At 43.8% G+C, this 20,252-nt stretch overlaps 4 protein-coding genes across 4 annotated transcripts; 1 reads left to right on the forward strand and 3 right to left on the reverse strand.

Annotated features, from left to right (window-relative positions):
• Positions 1-618: 618 nt before the first annotated feature.
• Positions 619-8,544, reverse strand: LOC135350992 (uncharacterized). Its single transcript, XM_064549881.1, has 22 exons — positions 8,383-8,544; positions 8,133-8,284; positions 7,872-7,940; positions 7,530-7,663; positions 7,414-7,472; positions 7,245-7,360; positions 7,006-7,079; positions 6,752-6,861; positions 6,356-6,487; positions 5,650-5,858; positions 5,394-5,527; positions 5,219-5,315; positions 4,756-5,078; positions 4,489-4,637; positions 4,019-4,089; positions 3,678-3,810; positions 2,265-2,392; positions 2,133-2,209; positions 1,854-1,945; positions 1,694-1,801; positions 1,197-1,383; positions 619-923 (listed from the first exon to the last, which is right to left on the reverse strand). The coding sequence occupies exons 1-22, from the start codon at positions 8,428-8,430 to the stop codon at positions 682-684; spliced, it is 2,844 nt and encodes a 947-aa protein (XP_064405951.1). The 5' UTR covers positions 8,431-8,544; the 3' UTR covers positions 619-681.
• Positions 8,545-8,624: 80 nt separating this feature from the next.
• On the reverse strand, positions 8,625-10,746 carry LOC135350999 (kelch-like protein 20). The gene is made up of 2 exons (XM_064549888.1): positions 10,627-10,746; positions 8,625-10,540 (listed from the first exon to the last, which is right to left on the reverse strand). The coding sequence occupies exon 2, from the start codon at positions 10,535-10,537 to the stop codon at positions 8,804-8,806; it is 1,734 nt and encodes a 577-aa protein (XP_064405958.1). The 5' UTR covers positions 10,538-10,540; positions 10,627-10,746; the 3' UTR covers positions 8,625-8,803.
• Positions 10,747-10,761: 15 nt separating this feature from the next.
• LOC135351003 (guanine nucleotide-binding protein G(o) subunit alpha-like) lies at positions 10,762-16,473 on the forward strand. Its single transcript, XM_064549891.1, has 10 exons — positions 10,762-10,940; positions 11,231-11,371; positions 12,539-12,630; positions 13,097-13,350; positions 13,533-13,661; positions 14,398-14,527; positions 14,906-14,977; positions 15,299-15,386; positions 15,715-15,839; positions 16,121-16,473. The coding sequence occupies exons 2-10, from the start codon at positions 11,248-11,250 to the stop codon at positions 16,184-16,186; spliced, it is 1,080 nt and encodes a 359-aa protein (XP_064405961.1). The 5' UTR covers positions 10,762-10,940; positions 11,231-11,247; the 3' UTR covers positions 16,187-16,473.
• Positions 16,474-16,914: 441 nt separating this feature from the next.
• Positions 16,915-20,192, reverse strand: LOC135350994 (tRNA endonuclease ANKZF1-like). Its single transcript, XM_064549883.1, has 8 exons — positions 19,944-20,192; positions 19,483-19,809; positions 19,146-19,425; positions 18,940-19,044; positions 18,298-18,812; positions 17,571-18,223; positions 17,333-17,475; positions 16,915-17,131 (listed from the first exon to the last, which is right to left on the reverse strand). Exons 1-8 carry the CDS (start codon positions 20,083-20,085, stop codon positions 16,996-16,998), a joined length of 2,301 nt encoding a protein of 766 aa, XP_064405953.1. The 5' UTR covers positions 20,086-20,192; the 3' UTR covers positions 16,915-16,995.
• Between the last annotated feature and the right edge of the window lie 60 nt (positions 20,193-20,252).

Raw genomic sequence — 20,252 nt, forward strand, 5'->3', positions numbered from 1 at the left:
AGCACAGCGGAGTTTGCATCACTCGTTAGTTTAGCAGATCTAGTATTTAGAAAGACACAAGAATCAAAATAAACACATCTAGACTAGTAGATCTATAGCAGTACTGGTACAATCATATGCTATATTTTAGCTGATATAAGTACATGATGTAGATATTTGGAGGATCGTCTCACATCGACGATTAAACTCTTCGTTGCTGATTTCTTTATATTCACCTTCCAACCTTTTCTCTTCCTTTGGGTTTTTCTGAAAGTAAGCATTAAGCAACTGAACGGCTGGAGCGTTGAAAGCATTGGTACTTCATTGATAACTTTCCTGCAACCAGGACACATCAAGCGGCGCTGTTGCATTTCCTGTAAGATGCAGTACATGTACACACAAATATCTGTTCACTTAATTAACACACCTCTGGGCACACACACACTGTTTTGTTGCTACCCAAGTGGTATATACATGTATAATCTCTGCTACGAAGTGTTCCAATGAGTGGGTTCTGACATTGTATGGAAGAAGGAGAACTTTGGCAATGACTTGCTGTAATAATTATACTGACTCATAATTATCGTGCACATTTTTAATCACATAATTTATGTACTGCAATAATTATGTTTTCATCAATAATATATACATCAGGTATATAATTATAAACAATTTCTACAAAAAGATTAACTTAATAAGTAGCTAAAACGTTTTAATGTTTGAGTAGTCCCCGACGATTAGTAAACAGAAGCTGAGCACTCCAATGCCCCCCAGGGCAGAGCTGGCTACAGATGATGAGAATTGGGGCAGGGCAGCACTCGGACTGATGTAGAGGAAGGTAAAGAAGAAAGAGAGGTTTAGCGGGCTGCCGGACCAGAGGTGATGGAGGAACAATCCTTGTCCAGGGACGGTCGCCAGAAGACACACGAGCTCCACCACTCGCACTGTGTGGGGGCGTGTGTGTGTGGTGTGTGTGTGGGGGGGCGTGTGGGGTGTGTGAGAATTTGTAACTATTAAAGGCTATATAATTTACGTACGTACACTGACACTGATAGGGACACTGATAGGTTCTGATGGTCCAAATTCAACAATTCTATGATTTTCTGAAAGCTGGTTCAGATGGTATGCTCAAACCTCAAATTTGGAATGGGCCATAATTTCCTAATTTTGGGGGAAAAACCATAGAAATTTGTGTAGGCTTATTACACTCCACGTACAGACAACGAGTAGTGATTGGTTCTGCCTGGCCATGTGAATCATGAGGTTGATGACCGTGGTGCCGGAGATGATATACAGCAGTGTCACAGAGAGCACTAAACTGGGTGCCAGAAAAATGGTGGTTGTCTTGGGGATAAGGAAGTGGTCTGGTTGAGCTAGGAGGAATATGCACGACGTTAGCAGCACCTGTGTGTGTGAGTGGACGGTTCGTGGTTGTTACTTAATTATAGGAATACGACAGCATCACAAATCTAGTGCTGAGAAAGCTATTTAAAATTGAAATATACAACAGCAATGCTTCTTATTGCTGAGAACAAGATACAGTGTACATTCAGAAGTAGCGTAAATGGGATTTATTAATCAGGTCCTGATCGAGAGAGAACACTGATAGATGATGGTTAGCCCGCACTTTTCTTTCAAATTAAGCCCAAAAGCAACCACTGATCAAAACACATCACACTAGATAGCTAATAACAATGTCATGTGACATACTTACTGAGACTTCTAGTTGTTCGACGAAGGGGTGGAAGGTAGCAAAGAGAAAGAAGAAGAGGCAAAACAGGTTTCCAATAACCGGGAGATACGTTTGACCGCCTTTCAAGTGCTGCATACAAAGAGACACTTACTCTATGATACAATCATATTAGGATACTCACCATTTTGACCCTGAATGCCACAGCCAGTGTCAGAGAAAGAAACGAGAACACTTTTGTAGAGGGGAGTGCATAGTAGTCGAGAAATGGCTTCCCTAAATGTATGCGTGAACAAGCATAGGATGTAGGTAACAAAGATATCTACAGTATACTATGATGTAGTATAATTATACGACTTTAGCGTTAAATGAAGCATCTTTGAACGGCCATAACTTTAGTTTTGTTGGTCCAATATCTTCAATTAATTATCTGAAAGGCTTTAAACTTTATTGGCTAGCTCACAGGGTATGTGTTGCCGTGGGAGATGACTCCACTCGGTCCAATACAGCAGCGAGAAGGTGACCAGGAGAACACCAAACCTATCATGAAGAATATTGGTACATTATAATAGTCATACGAATGTCATGTATTTACAGAACGGTGTCCAGTAGCGATCGTGTTTCCTTGGAGGCCACAAACACTCGTCCAAAGATAGCCCCGCCCACTCCGAGGAGAGTAGCATAGAGCATGCCCAGTAGGGAGGCGGGAGGATAGTGTACAAACTGCAGGGTGTGGAACGAGACTAATACATGCCCAGTAGGGAGGTGGGAGGATAGTGTACAAACTGCAGGGTGTGGAACGAGACTAATAATAATAACGAGGCACAGGTGTCAGGCCGTTGACGAGGCCGTTAATTAGTACCAAATTAGAAAGTGCTACACAATGATTGTTAAAACTTCCCATTGTGCACAGTGTTTTAAGGATTGACAAATACACAAGACAAAATCATCTTAGTTACTGTCCCACTGCGAGCTAGCTATAGCTACACATGATTACTCTGAGTGAGTGGAAATGGCAGACGACACAACAGAGGAAGAGCTACAAATAATTGGAGATAAAATCAGAGAAATCGTACTGGAAATTCTAAGCAATCGTGATTTAACTATAACTACTCTAAAAGAACTGAAGAGAGAAGTCGAGGAAAGTTATGACAAGTCAAGAAAGGCCAAAATAGCAGGCAGTGCTACGGCCATTACTGGCTCAGTGATCGCTATCATAGGATTTGGATTAATTCCTGTCACCTTCGGAGGTAGTCTTGCCCTCAGTGTGGCTGGTAGCGTAATAGCCGGAGCTGGAGGTATCACTAGCGGAGGGGCTGCCATCGGTTACGGTGTGGCAGCAAAGAGGAGACTAGATGCAGCTCAGAAAGCGTGTGACAAAGATCGACAAGGAATGGAAAAGGCCAGTGAACTAGCATCGCAACTTGAGGTTTTATTGGCCAAAACTGACAAAAGTTCTGCATATTTGAGACAAGCAGTTTTTGGTATAGTGAAAGCCGGAGCAGGCGGTGTGAAAATAGCCGTCTATGGTGGGCGTGGTCTCAAGACGGTGGTTAGTGTGGCGAGGGGGGTGGTCCCAGTCGCTGGTCGAGCGGCTGGTATTGTAGGAGCTGTATTCAATGCTGTGCTCATTCCTATCGATTTAGCAGTCATGATCAAAGCAGCTAACGATGTGCACAAGTTCAAGAAAGGGGGAAAATCAAACTCTAATGCTGCTGAAAAGATTCAAAAGCTCATAGACAATCTTGAAGAGAATAAGGCAGAAATAAAGAAGCTAATGTGTGATGATAGGTAAGGAGCTAATTAGTAGTGCTAAAATTGTATAAACTCTGAGCAAACATTACTAACCCAAAACCTAGTACCTTTTTGATATTAGGACACAGTGTCTTGAACAACCATAAATTAAGTTAGGAAGGGCTTACCAATGACATTAAGTGTTTTGAGTAGCTGAAAGTAAGTATTATTATAATTATGGCATGCTTAATCGTGCCTGTACACACTTGCTTACAGAGATGGCAGTGAGCAATCCTATGAGAGAACCGAGGAAGGTAGTGGAGAGGACAGTGAGGGGAGTCAGGTAGAGGAGGAGGACCAGCGTGAATACAGCCATGTACAGCGTTACCCACGACAACAAGTTACCCCTAGTGACAGACAAGAACATGATTATACTGATGTGTGTACGTACTAGCATAGAGGAACACTATAGTCACTGTATGCACTGTACTTCCTAATTGAGTGTTTTTGGAGCTGTGAATATATGCATATACACACAGTACAATTAACCAAATTAATGCTGCATCATTGTACACATACAATAACCAATAGTACCCAAAGGTCAAAAACACTCACCACGCTGCCAGGTACATCTCCTCTGATACATCACTAGCATCACTAGCTGCTATGAAGAACGACTCGAGCAACTGCAGTAAAAATACAAAAATCTTACAACATAAAGATTCAATTAATGCCAATCTTGAGTACGTAATTCTATCAATGATTCAGGCTGCCATAACTTGAATTCTGAGGATCCAATTTCAACGATTTTATGATTTTCTGAAAGCTTAGAAAGAGACCTTTCAAATGGTACCATCAAAGTTCATATTAGAGAGATAAAAGTATTTGCCAATTTGGCCATAATTATCATGGATAATAAATAGCCCATGGTCCAAGGCCGAAAAATGACAAATTAGGGCCCCGACAAAATTTTGGATTGAAACACATCATTTGAAAGGTCTCTTTCTAAGCTTTCAGAAAATCATAAAATTTTTGACATTGGATCAACGATACTCAAGTTATGGCTGTTAATGAATTGTACTTACTTCTCCCATATTGAACTCAGGTTGCAGGGCAGCTATGAGGGCGGCCATTACAAAGAGACCGTGTGGTAGGACAGTGAGGAGAGAGGCTTTGTCTTTAGCACCCCTCAGGCCGTACAGAATGAACACACCCACTGTTGCTAGTGCCATCGCTAGAGTAGGGGGGAGGTCATGTGATCACAGTACACGAGACAGATACACGTGTACAGCCTAGCTAGGGCACACATACACACACTCACCCACCCACACACCCCACACACACCCACTCACCGACTAGGTTGGCCCCGGAAGGCTCTCTATGAGTGGCAGCAGCCCACAACGGAGTGAGGACAGTATCAATTGACAATAGCAGACCTATACACAACAGGCCGGAGTAGACCAACAGCTGACTGGATGAACTTTGACCTTGATCATCAAACAGTAGCACACGGAGTAGCGAGTAGGAGACGATAAAGATGGCGATAGTTGTGACAAGTGTGGAAGTTGTGAGGGTGTGAGGGTGTGAGGAGGGGAGGAGCAGGGAGAGCTTCGTTAGATGGAGACAGACACTAAGAAGAGCCGAGTTGCTTGGCAACACGTTGATAGAATAGAGTCTATAGGAGAGAATAAAAAAAAACAGAGTTTCGAATTTTTGCTACAGCTAACATACAGAATGCACGGGGAAAAATACTCCAGCCTTTCTAATGATTTTAGTCAATGGCTATCACACGTATAGTCAGTGTATTACACATACCTCCAAAACATGACGGCTGCCGTTGCTGTGGTAACCATGGAAACAAACTCTGGATACACTCCGTCCCAACTCAACAGATACTCACACAAAACAAAAGCTGAAAATTCACAAAAAAACCACATCACATGATCTCCACCACCACACGAGAGTATGCACTGCACACACACACACGTACCTGCGTTGTAGATGACTAGCAATTGTAGGGGCCGCCTCTTCCATGTGGTTGCTATGACGACCGTTGCCATGGCAAGACACCACAACAAGAACTGGACAACACTCAACGGAAGAGAAAGGAACGAAAAATTATGTCTCAGAGAAAGTCAAGAAAAAATATATTCATGTAACAAATTTTGCTTGCATAATTATATACTATGACATTTTATGTATTTAAGAGGAGGTGGGGATATGAAACCACACCCCCCAGTGGATACGAGATGGTCCAAGGTAGTAGGTAGAATGACAGAGAGTATAGAAGTCCCAGAGCAGCTCCCATAACGATAGTGGGTGTGGTCGTGTGGGTGTGGTCAGTGGAGGCGGCTGACGAGATGAGGTACAGTTGTGTGAATAGTGTGGGCACTAGTAGCATTGGTAGGTGTGTGGAGGAAGTGTGCTGTGTGAGCACGAGCAGAGAGAGCAGCCCCTGTGTGTGTGGGTGTGTATGTGTGTGTGTGTGTGTGTGTGGGTGTGTGTGGGTGTGTATGTGTGTGTGTGTGTGTGTGTGGGTGTGTGTGTGTGTGTGTGTGTGTGGGTGTGTGTGTGTGTGTGTGTGTGTGTGTGTGTGTGTGTGTATGTGTGTGTGTGTGTGTGTGTGTGTGTGAGTGTGTGTGTGTGTGTGTGTGTGTGTGTGTGTGTGTGTGTGTGTGTGTGTGGGTGGGTGTGTATGTGTGTATGTGTGGGTGTGTATGTGTGTGTGTGTGTGTGTGTGTGTGTGGGTGTGTGTGTGTGTGTGTGGGGGGTGTGTGTGTGTGTGTGTGTGGGTGTGTATGTGTGTGTGTGTGGGTGTGTGCATAAGGTAATTCATTGAACAGTATTATCTCATGGCTACACGCCCAGCATGGCATGATGTAGTATAAAAGGCCAGAACATTTAAAGATTGTGAATCATTACACTGGATGTTTCTATTAATAAGATTCTCACCAACAGGCCAGTGCCAGTGGTCCACCGGAGTGTCTTGACAACTGCAGGGGGCAGGCTGGTCCAGTGGAAGAGTCCCTGGGCCTCCAGCAAGGTGAGGAGGAAAGGGTTGAGTGTTACCAGCACCAGGAGGCCCTGAGGGGTGTGGGTGTGGGGGGGGGGGGGTGGCAATACTAGCAGCAGCTATTGGTGCTGAACAAACTGCTATAGTGAATTAATCAGTACAATCATGTAATAGAAAATATGAAGCCTAGCTTTGAATACAGTAGATGCAATGTCCTGTTAAGCTTGTTTGAAACTACAACTACAATGTAGCAAGATAGCTAACTGGGTAAACAGTAATACAGCTTACATTTGCTCACTAACAACTATACGCTAGTGGTACTGTACTGTTCTCACCAAGAGAGAGGGTAGGGAGCCAGTGTAGTTGAGAGTGGAGTACAACACTGGAGAGACCAACAGCTGCAAGGCAAGGTACACCCACACAACAAACCGATGCTGGATCAACCCTGAAAAAGGAGTGAGCAAAATTAAATTATTACCACTGTGGACAACAGTTAAACATCAAAATATATACGTATATTCACAGCTTTTAAAAACAATCACACATACAATATATATTGTGTAAGGTTTCAGATTCAAAATGGACGTACCGACATCAGTGGGAGTCTGTGGTTTAGTGAGAGAAGACTGCAGAGGAACCACATACAGACTGATAGCCAGGATTCTGTACAGGGAGAGGGGGGGGTTACCACTAGTGATATGATTATTAGCAGGAACACATGAGGAGATGGAGCATCATCTTACAGTATTGCAGATTCACTATCGTCTAACCACGTATGCTCCTGTTATTAGCTACAATAGCAATAGTTATAGTTAAAGAGGCACTCACCCAGCTAGGGACACTATGAGGGTAATGGCATAGCGACCAAACAGCATGCCTCCCACCCATGAAACCGTGGTAACAGTGGCGATTGGGGCAAGATAAAACAAGACTCTTTCTGCAAGCTGAAATGAATGTAGTGAACACTAAGTATGACTGCTACCATGACGACGCTTACAATGACAAATCTTGGATCCTGCCGTTTAAATTCCTCGTCTTGGAGACACCACCAAATTCCTGCATTTATTGACAAAAGTATAACTAATGGCGACTGATACTCTCACAGTAACTCACCTGCCACCGCTATAAAGAAGTGGAAGACGGCAAACAGCGGTGTGTTGAGGACTGACTGCCATACTAGAGGCATCATGCAGTACACGTTCACCATCTCCAGGAGAAACAGGTGACCCAGAGTCAGAAACATGGACCTACAGTGGGGGGGAGGGGGTAAGGGGGTTTGTGTTTCAGAATAATTCATAAGGCCATGGTCTTTTGCGGGACAATAACTTAAATGTAATGCCAAGCTGTAAAAGCATTCTGTATATATAGTAGTAAATGGAATGAAAATGTTACTTTCACCATGTCTATATAAACATTCAGTTTCTTGCCGGAAATAAGCAATATTTAGTAACTCACAGTTGTGGCAGTTCTGCCCCCCTCACCAACATTATACCAATGCCCCCCAGAGACACAAACGCTATCATCCTGTGAATGAGCAAAACATACACAGATGTTAAAAACTTAGCAGCCCAAAACTGTAGAGCAAGGTGGTGATGACTTAGGATTCATCTGAGGTTAGCGGTGTGTGCATCTTTATAAGGACAGCCTAACGAAAACATGCCACACCCCCCTACACGGACAGCCTAACACTACATGCCACGCCCCCTACACACCCACCTTCTCCCGGCGACAGTGAACAGGAGTAGCACTCCCGGGAGCAGCCCGATCAGGAAGCGAAGGTTGTAGCGGAAAGGCCCATTCTGATACCATCGTGGGACTCTCTTCAAGGACCCGGGCATGAGGAGGTTGACTTCAGGGCCGGGGGGAGGCTGGAGGGGGGGGGGGGGCAGAGTATGCATGATATTAGGAGACCACAGTACGGGGACACTCAGATAATTATGACAAATAATAATTAGAATGCACTGACCTGTGCTTGCTGGTACTGCTGCTGCTGCTGCGGTGGTGGTGCTGCCATTGGATCACTCGTGGTAGCTAGCTATATATAAAATTCCACATGTGGCAGGCTGGGAGACTTTTGCTACAAAATGGTATTGAAATGCTGGGAAAGGTCGTCGTTAGAATAAGCTGTCGCAGGGTTTGCTATTGAAATAAGGGGAAGGGTCGTCGTTAGAACAAGCCAACATTCTACTAACTCGAAATTTCCCAAGGTCTTTGTTTACAGATAATTAGATACATTTCGTACAATATCAATAAACAGTTTCAAAATGACATAAAAAATTTAATATTAAATAATGCTGACTAATGGTGACATTATATTATTATTGAGAACTGACAACAGATACTGAAATTAATGACAAACAAAAATCAAATGCACAATAAACCTTCGATCAAGACAGAATAGCAACACCGGCAGCTGCTCGACAGGTTTCCATGTTTGCCACAATTTCCCACGTATTGTTCACGGGGTCATACACTTCAGTAGACTTGAGATACGAGGGACCATTGATACCGCCCACGGCCATGAGCTGAGATCCAATAGTACACAAGCACACACCATCACGAGATGACGTCATCTTAGCAGCAGGATGCCATTTACCAGAACGAACATCTAAAAACTCGACAGAATCCAGTCTAGACGTTCCGTCGTTTCCACCGGCGACGAAGATCTGCTGACCAAGCACGGCGACTCCAATACCAGCTCTTGGCTTTGTGAGGTTAGTGAGCGTACACCATCTGTTGATGTGAGGATCGTAGGACTCAACAACGTTTAGGAACGAAGTGCCGTCGTTTCCTCCAAAAATAAACATCCGGTTATTGAAGACGGCCACTCCAGGGAAACTTCGTCTAGTGCTCATCTGTGCTATAGGGCTCCACAGATTCTTCTCTAAATCGAATCGCTCGACCGTATTCAGACAAGATCGGCCGTCGTAGCCTCCAGCTGCGTACATGGCTCCTCCCAGCACACCCACACCCACACCAGACCGACACGTACTCATAGGGGCAACAAACGACCAGATATTCGTGACAGGATCAAAACACTCGACACTGCTCAGGCGCAGAGAACCGTCAGAACCTCCAACAGCATACACCTTTGTATCCAGCACACCCACTCCAAGTTGCTGTCTTCGTACAATCATTCCATTCATCTCCTCCCACTTGTTTTCAAAGAAACTGTAAGTCTCCACAGATCTGGTGATGCTCTCTGATGACTCTTTGCCTCCGACTGCAAACACTTTTCCAACTGTCGATTTTCGAGGGCTAAATCGAGGGTTAGTTGAACGAACATCTCTTTGCTCGGGCATTAGATGATAGCGTTTGGCTTCATCCAGGACGTCTCTACAATCCACATTTTGTTTGATGAGTGGTTCGTTATCGACATCTTTCATAAGAAAGCCCACGGGTAACATTGGTAGTCGGACATGGTTGAGGAGCTTTGGGAGGTGATGAACTCGCTCTTTAGAGTCTTGTTTGACCCATTCCATGATTGACAGATAGACCTCCTCTTCTGATTGAACGTTGAGGTTGCAGCTTGATATGAGAGCGGCTATGTTGTCCCAGTTGTTCTGTAGAAATTCACTCCCCGAGGCAACTTCGGGGAAATGTTTTCGAGCAAAAGTATCGACCACATCGGAAAGTTGTCTACATCCATTCGCTTCGGCAAAATTCTTTATCCCTAGGCAATTGGTGGCATCGAGTTGTTTTTTGAGGAACTCGCAGCAAATGTCCTGCACTTGCTTGATCTGTAGTAGAGATGCGGCAGATAAGACTTCCTGTACGTTTGTCACAACGACTTCGATTTCTCCAGTGTACGCAAAGTTGACGAGACTACTCAGAATATCGGGATTCATGTCTTGAATTTCGATAGCATCTTGATCCCTCTCTTTCATCTCATTCGTAAACATGGCCATGAAATAGGAGCTACTGGCGGCCAGAATGGCTCTGTGCGAATGTATCTCTCTCCCTCCAGTTCTTAGAACAACATCGCACAGTTTTTTGTGGCATCGAAGTGAGTTGACTCTTCGCAGGATGCTTCGTGAGAATGTGATGTTCTTCGGAACCATCTGAGGTACAGGTTCTTGAGGTTTTAACTCTAGCTCATCAGGACCTCGGCCCTCAGCCATCACCTGTGAAAACGGACAAAATTTGAGCTAAACAGTCTTAGGTTATAACTCTTTTAGAAAGTTCTAAGCATAATGGAGGTTATACATACCTTTGAGAAGCTTTATAGAGCTGATATCGGCAAAGAAGATGAATTGTTTACTAGCTTTTGTGGAGAGTAAAACTTCACGTGACTATCATGGGGTAGCTCCGTTTTTGAGGTCAAAAGTTTGGATTCGCCCGTAAATTTCTAATTGGGTGTGTCCAGCTACAAGTTTCCAAATCAAAGGTGCAAAGCTAGCGTACGTATAGCTGCAAGGCAGAAGCTCATTTGTTTGATATCTTTGAAGCTATAGCAGTGGAGAGATCAGTAAGAGGAGTAGCAGATCTGTGAGAGGAGATAGTGAACTTATTCACATTTTATAGGTAAGTGGAACAGGAATAATCTGCACTCTAATACTTGTAGATCTATAATTATGAACTAGATATATAATATCACACACACACACACGCACTGTAGTAAAGTTATATCCCTAGTGAGCATCATAGCAGCTGCGTAACTATTTTCCCTACTAGAAACAGATCATTAACTTCCAAATTCCTATCATAAGTTGTCACGTCTGTTCCTTAACGCCTTTTTAGTGAAATATTCACGATTTGTACAAACAAGCCTGAACTAGTTAGTGTTGAGCAAGTTGGTTACCTCTCTCTTGTAGTGAATCACGATTGAAATATGGGAGGGTGTGTCAGTGTTACCCCTGAGGAAAGGGACGCTCAGAGGAAAAGTTCCGCCATAGACAGGCAACTCAGAACTGACGCTAAAGATTTTGAGAACACGATCAAGATATTGTTATTGGGTAAGTGCGATCATTCCTTGTCTGTGCTATTTAGCACTATCTAAGGTCTCTTTAGTTTTTGCAGTCATTACCTTTCACACTTCTTTGCAGCTATTTAGGAATTAAAAAAATTGTATTTGTGTGTTTTGTCTCTATACTTGTGTACTGTAGTGTTAGTATGGTTTCATTATTAAGTTTGGTATTTGTGGTTTGGTATGTGGACCAGTGTTGTGTTGTGTGAGGCACAAGGGGCACAGGAATAAGAGCTGCCCACCTAACCACCTCCTGTGGTGTGAAGTCACCACCTCTAGTGTGCTGACTATTGTGGTTTCTTTGTATATAACTGCTTTGAAGGCATGTCATATGATATCCATGGAGTGGGGGCAGCTGGCTGTACGTACGTAGACACAGGAAGTACTGAGCATTTGTATATATATAGTGGAAGCTTGGGGTTCAATATTTCCAGTTATTGGTATGCCCCTCCTGCAGTCCCTATATTCCTAGTCAGCATCTAGCTTACAATGGTGGCTTGTGTAGCATACACACACACGGCAGGTCATTGTCCTCTGATACTCCAAACTAGGTGCTCAGTTGTAAGCCTTCTTTCTGAGTCATTGTGCACTGGATATGTGTGTGGGGTGTAAAAATAGAGTTAGCCTTTCCCCTTGGTTGCCTTATTATCACCCTGTATGTTTGATCTAGCATGACCTATGACCCTGGAGAGTGCCATCATTTAGTGTGCTTTCGTTTTGCATATCATATTGAAAGTGTGAAAGGCTGTGTTGGTGTTTGTAGATGGGTTGGTGGCCACAAAGAATCTTGTGTTTGTTTGATCTGCCTCCATTCTCTCTTGGCTTATGTTAGTCCATTTTTGTCATCTCTGTTGCAATTTACGATATCAATATTAATTTTAAAATGCAACTTAATTCTTGTATCCCTTGTGTTTATTTGTTGCTGTCTATGGACTGGTACTAGTGATATCAGCATGGGAGCGGTGTGACCTCTATGACCTCTCTATTGTTTAGGACTGTCGGAGGGTTTCACAGCAATAGCTAGAGCATGCCAACAATGATGTTACCTTGACCATAAAAACTGTAATTAAAATTATATAGATTGTCTAATGTAGCGTGTGTGTGTGTGTGGCTGATTCTAACGTCTTCTTGTTTTTTACCTCCTCCTCCTCCACAGGTGCTGGAGAGTCAGGCAAGAGTACAGTGGTGAAACAGATGAAGATCATCCATGGCGATGGCTACGCAAAGACAGAGCTGGAGAGCTTCATTGTAAGTTGGCTACTCTGAAATCTTTACTTCAATACCTACAGTGTTTGAACTGGCTGTTTTGTCGTGAATAGTGTTGTCCTATTAATGAATGGGGGTGGGGGGGGGGTATATCCCAGCTCATCTTTGTTTATGTTGACCAGGTTCTCTGGTGTGGTAACTGTACATGACTTGTATTACCTCCTGTCATTCCCAGGGCCTCCATTCATATGGGGTTAACTTCCTGTAGTCCCTTCATTCGATGATTCATTGATGATTCATGAGACTATGTGGCTATGCTACCTTAGGCTACCAGTGTGTCTGTCATACTTACTAACAAAGCTAGCCTTTTGTAAGGCTACTACTGATTCAACAGGTCTTCACTAATAATTAATTAACTGTCTGTCTGGGATAACTTTTGATAGTTTAGCTTCCTGTCACCATTGGACTGTATGCGGATACTTTTTAATTATCCTTATTCTCCATGCAGCCTGTAATCTTCGGGAACCTTGCCTCGTCAATGCGAGTGATCACTACAAACATGGATAAACTAGGCATCCCATACTCTAACCCTGCTAACCGAGACCACGCCCAGGCCATCCTGAGCTTGTCCACTTCCCTTTCGTCCTTGTCTACCCTTCCCCCAGAGATGGCCGATGCTTTTAGACAGCTGTGGAGTGACGAGGGAGTGCGAAGCTGCTTCAAGAGGGCGTACGAGTACCAGCTCAATGATTCGGCACCTTAGTAAGTGTGTGGGGACACCTTAGTGAGTGTGTGTGGGGTGTGGGGTGTGTGTGTGTGTGCGTGTGTGTAGGGGGGGGGGAGAGAGTTGTAAGATTTGGTGGTACAGCACAACAGTGGTTCAAGGCACATGTACACTATATACAGTGTATGATATTTACAATATTCTGTCTGCCCCCCCTCAGCTATTTTGCAGAGATGGATCGTATCTTGTCCCCTGGTTACCTACCCAGTGTTGATGATGTCCTGAGGTCACGAGTGCAGACTACTGGCATCATTGAGACATCCTTCAAGGTCAACAAGCTCACCTACAGGTAATGTGTTGGACCTCCTATAATGGTGGCAGTGGCTAGCTGACTAAATGGTAGACAACTGCAATCAAACTGTTAGTAAAGCTGTATTAGGGTACACCCTTACAATCTCATTATGTAGCTGTAAGATAACAGTGTATGCTGTTGACTCAAGCTTTGGCCTGTGCAGACAGTGTGTGTGTGCGTGCGTGCGTGCGTGAGCGCCTTGCTAGCCTGAGTAGTGTGTGTGTGTGTGACTTGCTAGTCTGAGTAGTGTGTGTGTGGTAGGTATAAAATAGCCATACACTAGAGGCTAGGATCAAAGCTAGGCTAACATGCTTAGCCACTATAAGAAGGTAGCCACTCTAAGGAGTGAGTGGCCACCTTCCTGGATATACAGGTAGTGGTGAAAAAAGTTGTACATGCATCCTTTCTGTGAGAATTTTCCAGCCCCTGTTTTTGCCAGTGGGTATGTAGCAATTATTTCCTTTTGTGTCAGTATAATTATAGTGAAGCCCCTGGCTGGTGTTATGTTGTGATGTACTTTAGACCTTTTTAGATGAGATTAGTGGCATTGCACATGGAGGTCAGCCAAGGTCCTCCACCAGTGTGTGTCTGGAAGCACAGTTACCCACAACCCACACACTACAAGTGTAGGGTTAGATCATGTGACTGAATATGTATGGGAGTAGACTGTTATGGCACCTGGTGTATGTTTGAGTCTCTGGCTAATTAATTTTTTTTGTCTGATTTTCTTCAGAGTGGTGGACGTTGGAGGTCAAAGGTCGGAGAGAAGAAAGTGGATCTCGTGTTTTGATGACGTGCGTGCAGTGTTGTTTGTGTGCTCGATGAGTGGCTATGACATGACCCTCTTTGAGGACGGCAAAACGGTGAGTGTGCGGTGTGTGCGGGGAAGTCCTCACTCGTTTTTGCATTTAAAGTATCATTTGTTAGACAGTTTAGGTTTACCTTGTCGTAGTTATGTTGGTTGACCCCCCCTAGCAGATGTTGTCTTTGTGCTGACCCTTTTACAGTACTCTGTTTATTTTCTCTCTCTCTAGCAAACTTTCAGAATGTTTCTTGAAATAATTATACTTCTAATTTTACAATGTTGTGTTGGTTTTATTTGATACCAGGGCAGCATAGTGGCTGCATGTAATCTAGCTCTTATTTCAGATTGATTGTGGGCAAATTCTTCAGTTGTTTACACAAACTTGTATTGTATAATTATCATGATTATGATTGAATTGTGTATAATATATTTACAGAATCGCTTGGAAGAATCTCTCAATCTATTCCAAGCCATCTGCAACAACAAGTTCTTTGTCAAGACTGCTATGGTGAGCGTTACTATTAATAGTATCTGCTTGTGTTAAATATAGCACTTTAGTTGTCTTTGTACTTCCATTGTGTTATTGCTTTGAGCATAAGAATAGCACATTAGAGTACACACATGTGGCTCCCTAACACCCACCACACCCCACACACTACACACACTAACCCCACCCCCTACACACACACATACACACTAACCCCACACCCCCCACAACACACATACACACTAACCCCACCCCCCTGCACACACACACACACACTAACCCCACCACACACACACACACACACACACTAACCCACCCACACCACACACACACACACAACAGATTCTGTTCCTAAACAAGGTGGACCTGTTCCAAGACAAGATCTTAAACTCTGACCGTCACCTTCGTCTCTACTTCAGTCAGTACAACGGTGAGTGGAGTGCTGCACATATTACACACACACACACACACACACACACACACACACACACACACACACACACACACACACACACACACACACACACACACACACACATGTACAGTGTGTACTGGATATTGCACGTACAGCTTATCTTAATACTTACCTATTACGTAAGAGTGGAGCCCTCTGCACACGATACATTACAACAATGCTCGTCTATAATTATAATACTCTCACAATACGTGAAACACACCCACACAGAACAGTTGGCCTATGATCTCTACATGTATACACAGTGCTGTGTTGTACATATCACCTCTCCTTCTCTATCTAGGTCCTGATCGAGATGCTGACGCCGCTGGTAACTTCATCAGGGGTGAGTTTCTGGACAGGAACCTGAACAAGAGCAAGATTGTCTTCCCCCATTTCACCACCGCCACCGACACCTCCAATATCAAAGTAAGTCATGTGACACTGTAGTATAAGTCATGTGACACTGGTGTAGGTCATGTGACACTGTAGTACAAGTCATGTGACACTGGAGTGTAAGTCATGTGACACTGGTAGTAGGTCATGTGATACCGATACGTGCATGGAATACGTATAGAAGTTTGTTATGTGTCCTAGGCAATGTTTTGGCTTACATAGTGCTGAGTGTACCTATACACACACGTATATATACACAGCCATTGCTGTATACTATATGGTGCTGTTATCATGTGATTGTCATGTGCCTGCAGATTGTAATGAGAGTGGTGTTGGACACAATTATTCGCGACAACCTGGAAGCAGCCAACCTCCTCTAGACACTTAGCAAAACTTCCATAAATTTTTTTTTTGGCGTACTATGAGTAATTTTTCGTGTATATAATATACTCAACAGGTTTGCCTGTATAGCTACTGCACAAATAACATTGTATTCTAGAGAGTGTTGTACTTAGACAGTTATAGTTCTGGTACACAATCTGTATTTTGTGTTGTCTTACTTTGGTTGTGTTCGCTGTAACTCTATAGCTACGCTCTGTGTGTGTGTGTGTGTGTGTGTGCACCTGTATATATACTCTGTAAGAATTAATATTGCTGTCAATTGAAATGGTCATTTCTAAATATAGTACAACATTAATTTATGTATTGTCTTCATTTGCCTCCTCCCGTTTGTTCAATGGTTTGGGGACTCTTTCAGCTGCCATAACTTGAATTCCGTGGATTCAATTTCAACGATTTTATGATTTTCTAAAAGCGAGATCGTTCAAATGGTGTCATCAAAGTTTATATTTGAGAGATAACATATTTGCTAACTAGGCTACACCATGGTCCAAGGCTGAAAAATGACAAATTATGGCCTCAACAAAAAATTAATTATTTAAACACGTCATTTGAAACATCTGCTTCTAAACTTTCAGGAACTCATTGACATTGAATCAACGTAACGGTACTAAAGTTATGGCTGTATATAAGTGGCTTTAGTACACCTAATATCATGCATGTCAACAACATCAAGAGCTTATAATTTATATCCAGTTCACAATTAATGTTGATAAAACAATTGCTGTATGATTCAATCCTACATAAATTAAGATGGCCTGCCTCACATTTCAACATCAGAACATAATAATTAAGTGTGTTTTTGATTGTTCTCTAAGTGTTCTCTGTGTTGCTTCAAACAGGTCATAGAACAGTACTTGTAACTCAGTCTCTCAAAGGGCATCACTCCAGCCAGACCCTGACCACACCTACAACACCTGCCAGCCCTGCGCACGTGGGGGGGGCGGGTTAGACATGCAGTTGCATAGACAAAATATATTATATAAAAGTGAGTGGGAGACTAATTTCAGCCGAGAAAACAGAATGTCAAATCTTATGAATCTTCATAATGACAGAGGTATACACATATCAAGTGTGTATGGTGTGTGGGTGTGGTGTGAGGGTGTGTGTGGTGAGTGGGTGTGTACCTCACTACAGCAGTGTCAGAGGGCAGTTGGGTGGCTAATCTTCTCTCGGCTGCCAAAGCTCTTTTCTCTCTCCCACTCAATTCAGCCAATTTCTGTTCTCTTGACGACGATATTTTCTCTACCTCACGAACTGACTTCATCTCCTATGTACAGTAAAGCGGCAATCCATCAAATCACAATCAAAGAAATGCGACAGAATATTGAATAAGAGTGTATAAATAGAGATAATTATGTGTACCTTTTCTCGTTGTTTCCTCGCTTTTTTCTGGGCTTTCTTTTTCTCATTCGTCTTTTCTCGCCTCTCTTTCTCCATATCCTGCGTAAGTGGACTGGGAATGTGGGCGGAGTCATAATCGTATGCTGACGGATGTGATGCCATGAAGCGTCGGAATGAGTCACGCGCAGGTTTGTCCTTGGATACCAGATACGGGCTCTTTCCTGATACATCCTTAACGACAGGGTCTGCCCCATGCAAGAGGAGAGACGATACAATAGCCACGTTTCCAGTGGCAGCTGCTACATGCAGTAGTGTGCTGCCACCCCATAGACTATTGAGCATATCCAGTGGAGAAAGTTCGTTTGTGGCTTCTTGACTTGCTATAGGTTCCCCTTCAGTTGTGTTGACTGGCAGTGTTGCCTTGTGTGACAATGGTAGTGAGTGGTCTGCTAGAGGATGGAGGTGCACCTGCTCTGTGAGTTGACTACTGAGCATGACCAGTGGAGAAGGGCTGTTAGTGGCTTCTTGACTTTCCCCGTGTGGTTGTGACACTGTGGGTGAGTGGTCTGCTAGAGGGTGGAGGTGCAGTGAGTGCAGCTGCTCAGTCAGTAGCTCTGCATTGTCCTCAGGGTCGCAGCAAGTCTTCAACAGTTTCTGAACAGCATCAGGGAACACTGTGGGTGGGGGGATTTATTAATTTATTTTGTTCATATAATAATATTATTATGCTTATAAAGTATATACGGACCTTCTTGTTTTTCAGTCACTTTCTTTCTCCTCTTTTTCTTGCTAATCTTTTCATCGCTGCTTTTCTCCACAGTCACTTTAGACGATTGATTTTGATTAACTCCTTCATCACTCAGTTCTAAATCAGCGACAGCCTCAGCAACCACCACCTCTTTCCTTGCTGAAATATTGGGAGAGGACTTCTTCTTGGCTCGTGGTGATTTCCTCACAGCAGTTTGCTCCCTCCCAACCAACGCTGACAGAGGGACCTTGTATACACTAGCTAGCTGAGAATGGACTCTCTTCACTTCAGACAGTGTCGGCCTTCTTGTGGGAAATGGAATTGCACGTAATCGAGGATCATCTTTTGAGAACGGAGCTTTGCCTCCTCCGATTAGAATATCACGACTGTATTTGGGAGTTTTGATGAATATGGCACTGGCCTCTTGTACATGGACATCCCATGATGCTACGAGGTCTTGTGTCTCTTGAGCTAGTGCGGTCTCGTTATAGCGTCTCAGACTGGCACCAGCTGACCTGTGTGTGTGTGTGTGTGTGTGTGTGTGGGGAGGGGGTTGTGAGTGTGTGTGTGGAGGGGGTTGTGAGTGGAGTGTGTGGAGTGTGTGTGTGGGGGAGGGGGTTGTGAGTGGAGTGGGTGACTTACTTTGGCCCGTGTCCTCCCCCCTGTGCGTCCCTCACTGACTGTGCTGTGCCTCTCTTGGCCCTCACTGTGTAGCGATGGAAGGTCTTGTGAGCCACTACCGTATGACTGAGGGAGGGGAGGGACATCAATCATAGTTAGGTCTCACAAAATCATACGATGGTACTGAATAATTAGAGCAGTCTGTAAGATATTACAGTACAACCCACCCTCTAAATACAGCTCCAGCGAAATGACCACCAGATCTCATCAGGACAATCCAGACCTGCTCGTTTGTTAGACTCTTTATTGCCTCCACTTTAGCCCCACCCCTCTTAGCCCTGGTGACAGTGCTTCGATACACGGCAAACAGTTTCTGGCCGTTTTTATCGGTCGTGGTGAAGTAGATGAATGGTGTTTGTGATAGCTCGCTGTTAAGGGGGCGTGGTTCATCCTCCTTGCCAGAGTGGGCGGAGTCACTCTCTGACCCAGATATACTTGATAGATCTCCTGTGGGGGAAAATGTAAATTTATTCATAGAATAATTTATCAAAATACCTACTGTACCTGAAATTTTTTCAAAGTCCTCTTGATTGACGTGGGTAAGCCCCTTTAATTTCCTCTTGAGATTGTAGCGATGCCAGTCCAGCTGGTAGTGCTCCACCTGCTCCTCACGGATCGTAAAACCCGTCTGACAGGTATTGCAAAACATCTCCTTCCGTACTTCTTGAGCGGTCAGTTGATTTAGGGTTATATACTCCACTGAGGATGCTCCCATCTCCTCTCCTGGGGGCATGACATCATCGTTAGCGCTAGCATCTTCGTCGTCGTCAATGCTCATAAGCTCCTCCAGTGAAATGAGGCGAATTAAACTGTCCGGTACAGAAGGAGGACCTGTGATGGAAAGATATACAAGTGTCTGGATTAATTAGTGAACCATAATTATGAATTGTAGACGTAAGCATTGTATATTCCTGCGATATGGATACTGCGGTAATACAGTATTTATTGTGATAAGAGGTTTATACCAGAAGTGGACGTGGTTGTATCTCCAGCATCTTCGTCCCCCTCTCCACTCAAGGCTCTGAGCTCAGGGTGACCCAGGATCACACCTGCTGTCTTGCTGTACAGTAGAATAGAGCTCCCTCTCTCTTTACTCGCCATTGACATTGTAGAGTCCTCACTGGTTCACATTTGCTGCAAGGCTAATTTATATAATAATTATAGCTGACAATATTATTGCCATCAGTGTTGCAATCCCCGCTCCTATACCTCGAGGCATTTGTTATTCAGAGTCATACGGTTAAGATCATCAATGCAGATTTGAATTCTTGTAG

The sequence above is a fragment of the Halichondria panicea genome, chromosome 17 (assembly GCF_963675165.1).
Source record: "Halichondria panicea chromosome 17, odHalPani1.1, whole genome shotgun sequence".
Lineage (NCBI taxonomy): Eukaryota > Metazoa > Porifera > Demospongiae > Suberitida > Halichondriidae > Halichondria > Halichondria panicea.